Source organism: Synchiropus splendidus, chromosome 9 (genome assembly GCF_027744825.2).
Source record: "Synchiropus splendidus isolate RoL2022-P1 chromosome 9, RoL_Sspl_1.0, whole genome shotgun sequence".
In the NCBI taxonomy this organism is placed as follows: Eukaryota; Metazoa; Chordata; class Actinopteri; order Syngnathiformes; family Callionymidae; genus Synchiropus; species Synchiropus splendidus.
In genome coordinates, this window is record NC_071342.1 from 10,914,184 (window position 1) to 10,927,193 (window position 13,010).

General features: G+C 43.6%; 1 protein-coding gene across 7 annotated transcripts in view; it reads right to left on the bottom strand.

The window, feature by feature from the left end:
* Positions 1-13,010, bottom strand: part of marchf8 (membrane-associated ring finger (C3HC4) 8) — a 54,471-nt gene that overhangs the window by 22,028 nt on the left and 19,433 nt on the right. Inside the window, exon 1 of one of the 7 annotated variants that reach the window (XM_053874374.1) lies at positions 2,649-3,075. The exons of 4 other annotated variants lie outside the window; for them this stretch is intronic. In XM_053874374.1, the coding sequence (XP_053730349.1) occupies positions 2,649-2,678 (30 nt within the window). In that variant the 5' untranslated portion in view covers positions 2,679-3,075. Of the gene's footprint in view, positions 1-2,648; positions 3,076-13,010 lie in introns of those variants that run through there. 2 more of the 7 variants (XM_053874379.1, XM_053874378.1) reach the window with 2 other exon arrangements.

The following is a 13,010-nucleotide window of genomic DNA, read 5'->3' on the forward strand; positions in this document are numbered from 1 at the left end:
CGCATCTTCTTCTAGCGCTCATCTCTCTTCATCAGTGGCATAATGACATCAACGTGTTCAAACAGGATGCAGAAGGGGATAGTGACAATTCTACATTCAGAGCAGCGGCAGGACTGTTATGCTCGCTGCATGTTTAACAGTCAACGCGTGGAGTAACTACAGTCGGAAACTAGACTGAGGATTAAAGCGTGCGGGCTTTCTTCATTTGCTCCACTTCAGGTCAAGCACTCTGACACAACAGTATCTATTATTAATGACGTTTGTGAAGCAGTACGGATAACTGATGCAGCGTCACCCTTTTCTCATTAGCCATCTTATACAGTGTAATCCTCCAGTTATAATCCCGCCATCACACACTTGTTCACCGAGACAATAAAGACGCTTCAACTGGGAGGAAATTGACCAGTCGTGCAGGAATGCGAAACTCCAGGAAATTTAACAAAACGGGAGCAGCATGAAGCCCACTGACTTCTTCTAACTTCTTCATCGCTTGAAGCACTTAGCAGCTGCTTAGAGTCGCATTAAGCTTTGCCGTCTAGAGGGAATATGAAACCATTTGAAACAACCCCTTTTCGGCACTTTAATGTCAAGCCAGAACAGTAATGATGCGCACACGTCTTGCTAGTGCTGAAGGATAAAATCTCCTTTGAGGAAAACAAGGAGAGAACTTTCACAAATCCAAGTTGCCTTCCGTCTTTCTCTCCCCGCCATCCTCTCCCTCGTCAACAGTTTTTAAGCTTCAGCGTGACATGCGACTGCATTAATCTCCCCTCCTCCTCCTCCCCACCTTCTCCCATCCCTCCCCCCAGCTGCAGATTTGACACAAAGCTCTGTGATTCGGAGCATCAGTCAATGATTTGATATTCTAAGCTGTGGACTAGATGCAGACATATAAGTGTGTCAAGTCCAGCAGAGGCCACATTTAGTCTACACGAGGAGACGTTTTTGGCAAAGATGTGCCTGAAAAACAGCATTTTAAGTAGAGCTAAATAAAGCGGGCGCTACTTAGCTGCATATCTGAAGAGCACTGCTCTCATGAGAACGAGTGCTTTCCTTTAAACGACAATTGGACAGAGGAAAAACGTTGTTGAACTAATTTGTTGGCATGTCTGCAAGAAAATGAGTCAAACTCTTTCAACAGAAGGGTTCTAAACACCAATTAACTGAATTCGCACCTTAAAAACATTTAAGACAAAAAAAATGCATACAGACATGGAACATCAACAATGAACTGCAATGATTATAATTACATGTAATTATAATGTAATACGTGTTCGTTCAGACATGTTGCCACGCTTGTCAAACTGTACACGTCATATGTAGACTAATCGTTAAGAGAGGAGATCATATTTCTTTATTTGTCCCACAAGGGGAAATTCAGCAGCAAAAAGAAGGACAGAAAAGAAGTAGTTAAGCAGTCTGTGACTAGTCAACAGTCAAAACAATTGTTGCAGCTCTAACTCAAGAATGAAGAAAGATACTTCATGTAAACAAAAACAAGAAAGTCTGCACATATTTGTGAGAGCAGTCTAATAAACTCATGAAGAAAATAAGGAATACCTACATCAGTGGGACATGCCACTGTCCTATACACAATTAATACAAAAGTAAAAGATATATGTGTATGGACAGTTTATAGAAATGAGTTACTTGGTTAAAAGGTGTAACAGTAGGTTGTAAAGCCCCTAATATGCACATTTAGGAGGAAACCAGAGCCCCCACAGCAAAGACACAAAGACATGGGCAGAGAATTTTTAGTGACAAATGGAGCATCTTGCGTGGGTTTGCCTAGAACAAGTCAGCGCCACCGAGGAAAACATCCAACACACTTCTGCAGTGCTGTTACTAGCTTGTGTCGTGCAACTACTCACGCAACAAAAAAGGCAGATAACGGATGTTTTTGACCGCTCTGCTGTCTTTGTGTTTGTGTTGCGTTGACAGTTTAGGTGACTTGCCTTTGTGAACTTGGAGTAGAGATGCTATTACTAGCTCTTGATTGTATTGAATATCTGATGCTAGCATACGTGAATTTAGCAACACTGCTACACTAACACTGAAAGCTAGCTGAGAGTTGATGGTCATTTTTGTTAAGACAGTATCATCCAGAACAAAAGGGAAAGAGAAAGTGGGTCAGCCTTACACATCCAGAAGAGGAAGCTGGCACACAAACAAACGTAAACACCCTGTGGCACATGAACCGACTGTAAACATGTCGACAGGGTTCACAGTCCCACTGAGATTGTGCTGCTGAATCCCAGACTGCCGGATGAGATCATAAACTTGTACTTGTATTGCTCCTCACGATTTACAGACGAGCCTCTCACCATTTTACTTTCTCCTGTTTTCCTCCTTCATCAGACACAAACAAGACTAGCCCACACGTTCTCGACCACTCTTTCATCTCCTGCTACTGCAGCAGAAGCAGCCGTCGCCACGGAGACAGGAGGCCTCACCATAACAACCGCTGAATGGAAACTATGATGAGGCTGGTTTTCCTTTTATCATTCTCAGCGCTTCTCTGTGTGGACGCGACCAAATTCGCTGACGATAAGGTGCTTATACTCAGACACGACATGACACATAGACAGCAGTGACGGATATGAAGTGACAACAAACAAAGGCAGCACATCAAGAAGAAGGAGCTGTACCTGAATCTTCATCTTCCAACAAGAATTCATGATGGATCCTGATGCCACCTCACCTTCCGTCCCCCCACTCGCACTCACATACACACAGACACCCACACACCCTCACACGGATAATGGATCCTCTGGGATGTTACATGACCCTCTGTAGGTCCTCGAGCAGAGCCACCGGAGAGGGAGAACACTCAGCCTCGGAAAACACGGAAGTGGATCTGCACCAATGATGACAGTGGTCGCCGAGGCAAGTGCTGCTACGGCAGCGCGATTTGGAGACAAAGAGAGGCAGAGAAAGGATACGGAGAGAGAGAGAGAGAGGTGGCGGAGGGAGGGAGAGTAAGCAGCTGCCCTACATTTCCAGCGCACACAAACAGAACCACAGCCGCTGCACTTGTCCGAGCCCGGTCTCTCTCAATCACACACAATCCGGTGCCGTAATCCCATTGGCCAGCCACCTCTTCCTCCAGCTGATCTTGATGAGCTGGTGGGGGAGGGGCGACCGTGTTGGTTGAATCATTCATAAGTGGGAGGAGGTGTCCTTTAAATAGACTCCCTCAGCTCCCCACACCAAGCTTTAAGCCGGTCACACCAGCACACACGAGCTGCCAGGGTCCAAACGGTCAACTGTTACACGTCTTACACTCCGACAACACTGGTCGCCAATGTAAGGCGGCTTTGCTGGAGGGCTCGGCCAATCGCCAGCAGACACAGAGGCTGGAGGGCTGGGACCAAGAGGAACATCCCAGCCGCACACATGAAGTCAAGGGCAAGAGTCAAACATCCGGCAGAAGCAAACAAGACATTCAATACAGTCCCACTGGACATGAAGCCAATTGAATTCAGTTAAAGTTAAGCTCAGCACTGAACATTCTAATGCCAAAATAAACATATCCATTTCCAATATTTCAAGTGAAATGACAGTTCATTGTTCAATTTCACATATGCTTGCTTGAAAACATAGCAGCACGATAACAACCATTTCCACCAACAACCTCAGCTAAGAAATGGGGAGAACAGGTGGGGAAGAAACAGCTTTTCTTCGAACAGAACGCTATATTAAGAAGCAATGTTGCGTCACCAACTCAGCCACATCCTGCTCCCAGCAACTCCAACTGAGAAAGGTGATGCCATGTTTTACAGACTCAATCAAGAAATGTCAGTCACTGGCGGATTTCATCTGAATGGCGGTGTGATTGAGAACACGGTCGGGAGGCCAACTTTGGAGGAAATGCAGTATCAGACCGACGTGGACAGAGAAAGACAGACTGAGTGAGGGAGGAACTCTTTCAATATGCAGACACTGATCCCACAGGGGGTGAAATGGAGCCCTAATGGACTGTATCCATTCAAAAAGAAACTCGGGCATTTATCTCATGCCTAACATTTAGAAATGAATTCAGAGATGAAACTGACTGCGCAAATGTAAAGGATGATGGAAATGATGATGAAAGGTAGATGAGTATACGGAGTGAACCTGGAGGTGCACTCTGGTCTCATCTAACTGGGTTCAGCTCCAAGTTAGAGTTGGGTGAAAGAGTGACCACAGATGAGGCGGTCTGAAGGTCATGGCAAGAGGGGAATACGAAAATGACCTTATTTCATCAGCTATTTCTGGCCGAGCTGCGGGTGAGCTCCACACATGAAACTGACCCCCTTGCTGCACTGGACAGAAAACGATCTCCAAACTCAAATCAATTTTAAATCAATGATACTCTGTAAGAGAAACCTCAGCCTGTCTTAATTCCAGACAGCCTCCAGCCCTCATGAACGTTAGCTCAGTCATTTCAATAGGTGACTTGTGTGACACTGAGATAAAGAATCATGTGCATATTGAAACATCCCTCTCGGTGTCTCTGGTTTTGGCTACAATCGAAGCACAGCCCTGAGTTCACAAGGCCAAGGTCTGGTGTCTGTCTCCTCGCTCTGATAGAGTCCCTCACAGAAAACTGATGTTCAGGGTCAACAACTATCACGAACGAGCGTCTAAGCCACATCAAGAGCCATGCAGGAAAATAGCACATCCATTCTTCTTCATCGAGGATCTCCCATGAACATTAGGTATTAAAGTGACGACAAAACCTTCTGTAGTGCTCATCCCACTTTCTTGATTGTTTCAGCATAAGCATTACAAATATGTCAAAATGTATTTAAAATTGATAATTTAAGGGCCTCTTATGGCATAATGCATGTTGCAATGTCATTGTCAAGACAGAGACAGTGATTCTTCTAGTGACACCACTCCTTGTAGTAGCCTCGGTTTCCAGCAGGCTTAGTTCCCCCCATGTTACGCTGCATTTACCACCCCATAGTACCCGAGAGATAAGGAAGCTGAAACTTCCTTGAAATTGAAAAGCAAATAACAAGTTGGTCACACTAAAGCACAATAAAAAGGATAATATTTAGAGTGATTTATGCATGTTTGTAAATGTAAACATCCCATTGTAAAAATTGGCTGATCCAAGATGATTCAAAACATGATAAAATATATCAGATAATATTGCCTGAGTTCTTACAAAGAACTCAGTGTTGTGATGATAGTCATATTAAACATTACTTTACATGCTTGCACTCAAAGCTTGTTTGAAGAGCAGTAAAACAATTGACATCAATTATATCTATATATTATAAACAATGCTTTCACGCAGGTTTTTGTGGATCAAGATGTGCATGCATTTGCTCATCCACTCCCTAATTATAGGTCTACACATTATAAAACACTTAAGCTCTCCAGCACGTTGTTGTTCAGCGTTTTTCTTATCTGTTATGCACCAAGCTGTTTACCAAAAACAGAACAAAAAACAGGACATGGACAGAATTTCTATCACCCTGGGATACAAATATTCAGCTGGAGGCCTGTGGCAGTGAGACAGGCCTGAGGTCTAAAACCCACCTTCTCTGCATAATAGCAGTCCGCCCTACGTTGACTTTTGCTTCCAAACAGGGAGCACAAACTCAGTATTGCCTTTCACCATTCATCCCAAAATTCAAATCTACAGATGTAAGTCCAACACCCCTGCAGTGCCATGCGTACTATTCCCTTTTTTTTTTTTTTTTTTTAAGATCCAGACTCATTTAGCTTCCAGATAAATACGGACCAGTGCAGCAGCATCAATTTGCATTTAAAGCCAGCTCATCTCACGCTAACTCTTCTGTGCAGTCTTCTGAAAATGGCATTTGCATTTTGAAAGTCTGAAAATAGCCGGAATTCAAATTAAAATAAAACCACAGGCAGCTGGAGGCTGAAATACGAGGAAAGAAACGGGACAGATCCTTAATTGCTGCAAAATGACCAGACATATTTGAGCTGGACGCCAGGACTTGGATGCAACGTCTTAGCCTCAATCATTGAAATCAAATCGTGTGGGCCAGCGCTGCAATCCTCTCTTCTCGTGATCAGGGCGGCCCAGCCAATCTAAGGCTGGCAGCACGCACTGATAAAGGATTTCCACTTGGACTTGCACTGACTTCATGCTCAAGGCCGATGGCAGACAAACACTCTCGCCATCCCCGCCCCCTGCTGGTATAAACTTGTACTTACTCATGACAAACATTTAGCTCTTTGTCTACTTCCTATTTCTCACACATATGGTCTTTCGCTATACTCTATACATTTCAAATAAACGTAGAACAGCCAGTACTTGCTGTCGCCAAATTGGTAAAGATATGTCTGACATGCCGTAAAGACAAAAACACAACCTCCCAGTGCATAAATATATCTATACAATGCATGTACTATTCCTCTGTAAAGTATTATATTTATCTAATAAGGATCTGTTTTGTAAGACTGTACTTGTGAGTCTAAATACCGAAAATCAACGTGCTTTCTATTCATGGTTTAAATATGAGCGGTGTGAATAAGGCGTCCCTAGGCACGGTGAGCTCGGCCACCAGTGAGGAACGCATAAGTAAAATCAAGTGGGTTCGGTCGTCCCATTGAGGACGTTTGCAGGACACCCAGAGGTGATGTGTGCATGTCCAACTCGGAGGAGTGCCCACTTCCAGACTCTGTCTCTCCGGTGACCTGATGACATGCTATGTTATTGAGGTTGTTCTATTCCAGTGGTTCATGACGATCAACTGAAACGCCACAAAAAAAACAACAAACAAAGAAATGAAATCGCAATTTCATGGTCCCATTCCATGTCGTGTAAAGACTGCTTGTTTATCTGCATGTTTGCCCGTCTGGCTATCTTCGGCTGATAATACAATGCCTTCAATATCAGCAAAGTATATCAATCTTTCACGTCCTTTCACTGACAGTTGACACAAGTTGTGGTTAAATCCAACTTACATGTGGCCATTTAAGCAAATCGGAGGAAAAATCCAAGCTCATGAATGTGATAGAAAACCGCACAGAAACAAAGCGCCACATGACGTGCAAGGAAGAGTTGGTGCCAAGATGTGATGAAGTCAGACCCTTGTTAGTTCCAGCAGCTGACCCACCATTCACCACCATCTGACTCATATTTACTCCTCTATGTTCCCATCAATAGCTCTTCCCCGACTCTGAATCATTCATTATTTCAGCAAGAGCTCCACCCTTCAGTCTTGCACACAATATTAGATAAAATTAAACCACAAACTATAAGCATATTTCAAGAACTCTGGTACAGTCTTGTCCTTCTTCCACACATTTTCCTCTCATGATAACGGAGGGGTTAAGGTTAACACTGGTGAAGAGAAACATGTCTCATTTTGTTCTTTTAAAGCAAATTACATTTGCAACTACCGGGGAGAACAACAGCAGATTTTTTTTTTTTATCTTCATGTGCAGGGTCTCTGAAATGAAAGAAAATAAATAAAAATCTGTCAATATTTTGAAAATCCCGAGGTCTTGCCCTTTAGCGACAAGGAGAAGAACTCATCCGTCTCAGAGAGACTCAGGCTGTTCCTCCATCGAGTGAAGCAAGATGTGGAGGTGGATCGACAGGGCATCTTTTATGGCAGAAATGCCAAACCAGGAAGAGGCCCCAGGGCAGATCCGTGTTTCTCAGGGTGGCCTGGGAACACCACCACATGACTACTGTTTCTACACTTCACAGATATAAACTTCTGAATTATATATTGTTATTAAGGCATGTTCGTCAAACACTCACGATTAACAAAGTTCCACCTTTTTTTTTTCAGCTATCTCCAAATTTAGGTCAAAACCAGGCAAGTGAAATTTCTTGTCAATTGTGAGTTCATAAAATAATTGGGTTCATGTCAATGTCCATAATTATTGCCATCTGTGTGTCAGTTGTGCAGAGAAACAAAATGCAAGACTATTGACTTTTTTTTTATTTATACAGCTGGTAAGATTTCGGTTATATCCTTTATCTCAGCCATTCTATTAGTACCAGTCAAGAGAGCTCCTTTGGCGTCAACATTAGCTAACACTACTCATCCATATCTTCATGAAGTTGTTTATCCATCACCACTTGAGGAGTCATGTGCATCAACACAGCATCCTCATTATCGGTCTGACCTGAACCATCCTGATCGCCCCAGAACTACAGCTCATAAAAAATAAATAAATATCTGATTGCAACGCGGCTAACTTATTCTGCTCAAGCTCTTGCCCTGCTCGTCCTCTCGCTCATCTCTTCTCCAGCTATTCCAGTCTCACATATTGCAGCATCATAATCTGATCGCAGCCCTCAGGGAGGCCGCAGCCCTGAAAGAGATATGAGTCGATCGAGCCGGGGTAAAATCCCGGTTTGCTCGCGCAAGGATTCTAAGGGCTCCGACTGATTGCCGCCAACCCAGGCGGCGTGACCCCATGGCGACGGATAACACAGCCCCAATCGGGCTCCTCGGGCGGATGTTGAAAGTGTTCAAGGGTTCACATAAACACATCAATCGACGTCTCTGATGTCTGACAGGGAGAGTCCATGGCAACTGCGCCGACAAATTGGACTCACCTGAGAGAAGACTTTTTCCTTGATTCAAAGACCACAGAACCTGGTGGTAAAAATGATGGATAGTGCTGGATCAGGAGAGACCACCACCTGAATACTTATTAAAGGCAGAGCTCACTCCAGATAGGAGCATACCTGGGGATCCCAACACAGAAATCAATACAGTCAAACAGGTCGACATCCGCTGCATTTGAGGAAACTTCAGTGAGACTCAAAAGTCATTCACTAACTGACTTTCTGCCTCTTACTTCATAAAGGCTAAGGTCGAGTGGGTCAAATGTCAATCCCAGCTATACGGGACGAAAGACAGGTGAGAGCACTCTGGACATATATGAAAAAATGCTAAAGGCCCATTTAATGTTACACATGGATCCGGATACAAATGGAGCCTGCAGTGAGGATGAACATGAAAGAAAGCCGAAAGAGTCAGTACTTTGGTCAGGGAACCAAAGTACTATGGCAGGTTCCCCTCCATTGTGGGTGAAGGGACACTGTAAAGGTCTGGAATCATAGAGTCTAGAGCCTAACTCCCATTGTAAAAAATGTTGTCATGGCGAAACATTTCTCCAATTTGATCCCATTTATTCTCAGCACTCATCTTGTGTTTTTCCTCTCAGAACATTTAAGGCTTGTGCAGAAGAGGATGAGCTGAAGGTTCTGCCAATCTGAAGAGGGTTAAGATTTATATGCTGTGCACAATCTCACGGGTTCAAGAGCAGTCCATGACCTGTATCATAAATCATTTCACCCACCTCAATCTATTCTCCATTCCACGCTGTGCTTAAATTGTTCAGCTTCATCTTCTGAGGTTCAGTTTCCAAACGAAAAATATACTCGGCCTCATGATGTACAGCGGGCCATTCATTTGTCTTAACTTCTTAATGGGGTTGTGTTGTCCAACGGTTGGCAGACAGCTACGGTTCAAGTTCATCGCTTGGCAAGAACAAATCAGCTAAGTGAAGGGAAAGGACATCCATCATGACTTGAAGAACTTGAAGGTCGGTCAGTCCTAAAATGCGTCCCTGAGTGAAGTCACAAAAAGCATGAAGCGGAACGACAAAACTGGCTCCAATACGGAAGTTGCCCATAGCTTGTATGGAGCCCTAAAGAAGGGTATCATGTGACAACTTTTTAAATGCAAGATGAAGAAACTGAAACCAATGAATGACCCACCCCCCAGAAACACATGAATAGCCCTTATTCAACACACTCCTGTCACTGTTGACCTGTTTAACTGAGGGACAAAGTCAGAAGCTTTCTATAGACGAGTACAGGTCATGCCAAAAACAGCGACTGTTTACTCAAAGAAAGCGGTGGCCTGCAAAGTGAAAGTCCAGGAAAAGCTTGGAGGCTAAGCTTCAGGCGATGCCTCCAGATTCGTCACTCCAAACTTTCCTTCACCGAAGTCAGGCTCGAGCACAAAATGCAAAGATGCACATGAAGATTAAAATCTGACTGATGCAAATTTCCAAAGTTTATATTCCGCATCTGAATTGTTCTCATGACAGAAGCTGCAGAGGTCTGCACATGAAAAAACTTGCGCTTGCACCATTACCATGGCTCTGTCTTCTCTCCTATTAAATATTTAGCTGCAATTGCTACCCTTCACAGTGAATGCACCATCTGTCGCAATGGTGGCCAAGTTAAACAAATATTTGTCGCTGTCAAGTCATGAGAGATTATTTGGCCCTGCAGAATGCTCAACAAGGTGTTTAGTGTCAACTGTATCTGAGTGTCTAACAAACCATGAAACTCACCCATCCACCAGCACAACAACCTCTAGATCAGAGGAAAGTGCTAGTAATTATTACACCACTCAATTCAATTGTTCCATTTTTTTAAGGTGTTAAGGAAAGTTAAAAGACCCTCATGCAAAATTCCTAACATAAAGACAACCCTACTCTAAGCAGTCATGGCCCTCAAGAGCCTGGCAATCATGTCATCCCTTCCACGTTTAATTCGTTTTACGGCACTTCAACCTGAAGTGGCTGCTCCTGTGGGACACTCGCGATGTCCTGCACAGATGGGTCGACTAACAACACCAGCTGCTGGTACGTATGTGTGTGTATTTAGGAGAACGAGTGCATGCATGTGTAACAGTATAACGACAAAAGATCAGCGATACGAAGAGTGCTGTGTATTTGTATTTGACAAATAACACACCAGCGGCGTGAGCTCCCGTTTATTTGTTGAGCGTGACAACTTGAGGACTTTCTGAATGTCCCAGGTCGAGCTACGCTCAGAAACACAAAAGCACAAGCGATGACTATCAGGCTCCAGATGGCTGAGGTATTCACAAGCCAAATTAGTTGGACACGAGTGGGATTAGGAGCAGGAACCTCAGGAACAATGGCGGGACAACAATTCACTGCGCTACCTTTGGTGCAATTACTTTAGCCAGGCAAACTATGTTCATTAAAATGGAATGGTATTTAGATAAGGTCATTCAGATTAGAGGAAACTCTGCAGGAGCTCATTATAGTTGCTCTCAAAGAATGGTCATGTTTCCGCCTAAAAGTCAGGTCTGGGACCAGATTTTACACAGCGTACTTCAAGCCCATCAGTGTGTAAAATGTAAATGCAAACGTAAAGCTACAACTTACCAGCACCAAATCCTCAGTGCGTCGAAGCTTTCCCTTGTCTGCCCATTGCAGAAAACTTAATGGTGCAGGTCAAAACCATCTTAACCCTTTAGTCACCATCTAGTTGCCAGTGTCAGGATTTGTCATGCATAAGCAAATTACTTCGCCCAGAAAGGTCAGAGATTTATGAAACTGTCATCACAGTAGCTCTGAGGCAGGACCACCCAGATCAGATTCAGCAGGACATGCACTGTGGGCGAACTTTATCAAACATGATACATGTAAGGGAAGTAGACATTATTATGAGCATTCCTTTAGTTTTGTTCAGAAGGATTTCAGTACCAACTATGGCACAGTAACAACAGCAATAATATTTTCAGCTTCCTTCACAAGGAATTCTCTCAGGGGGAGATAGCATCAGCACCATGACTGAACCGTTCCTCGAACTGAACGGAATGGCAGTTGTACGACAGTGACCGAGTGTGCTGACACTTTGGTTTTTAAAACTGCAGCAGAAAAAGCTAAAATCCCTCCATCATACACGTTATCTTCCCCTGCCAGCTTTCACTTAACCACCAGACCCACGCAGCCATTTGAACATACATGTGTGCATATGATGAGACGGAATTTGCGCTCAAGCTTTTCTCTTTCATCACAAGTCTACCTCATTCATTTACATACGGGCAATTTGTGCAAGTCAGCAAAAGCCGCACATTTTTAACTTGAAAAGCACATCAGTCTGTTGATCTGCTTTTAGAAATAATTTGATTCCCTGGGTTCTCCGTTCTTTTTTTAAAACAATTGATGTTAGCTGACATCCTCTCCGGCACAATATCTTGACATTTCCGTTTTAAGCCCTGAGGCTGGAGAGCCGGGGGGGCGACTTGCATGACAATGATCCAAATATTTGGACACTGCTTTCCTGCCTAAAGGCGGGTAAAAGTTGTTGTTTTTTCTCAACAGACAGGAAATCTGACCACAACAAACATGCAAAAACCCTGCTTCTAAAACAATAAGAACAGAAACATGGAAACCAGCATGATGAAAGGAGCAAAAAAAAGAGTTGCCAAACACTTCCTGTCTTTCCTGGAGTGTGAGAGGGACTTTTTTGTTTTGGCGGTGAGCGTTTGATCTTGTCCTCTACGAGGACCACAGACACACCATTAGCGTTGGCAGATATCTGCAGCTATTACACATCACACAGAATACTTTGTCCTTGACTGTCCACTTCCACTGCTGCACTTCCTCAGGCCTCGACATGGTGATAACTTTTAATAAGCAATTAAAGGATTGACATTTTTTTTAAGCAAATATAAATCCAAAGGGAGAGAAATAACCTGAGGGTATTGACGTGTGCCTCTCTTTCACCTTCACTTGCGTCTCTGTGACTTAGGTCTCAACTACCCAACTAACAAATACCACAGTTGTGAAAGATGAAAGACTTCGATTTTACGAACATTTCACAAAATGGGACGTGGAACACATCTGGACACAACCTGATTATGATTCACAGTAAAGGAGCACATCGGTATATTTCAATCCACCAGTAGAATTCAACGTAGCTCAGGTAGATCAAAGAGTCTTTTCAAACACTAGTGTCGCCTGATGTTCAGTAAGTTAGAACATTTGCTACTTTCCACCTTTGATTCCAACTAGCTGTTCCAGAATCGAGGCTTAAATCTCAAGGGCTTTTTCCCGTAAGGGTGACTTGACTTTGGAACATTCTATCCGAGTCTGAGCTCTTTTAAAACACACCCTGTGATAGTCAACGTAGGGGAGCTACCATACAGTATATACCAATTGACATGACCAGTGGTGGTACAGCAAGGTCATTTTGCAAGACTTATGATACTGGAGTGCTGGATCTTAGAAGGATGAAGACTGAT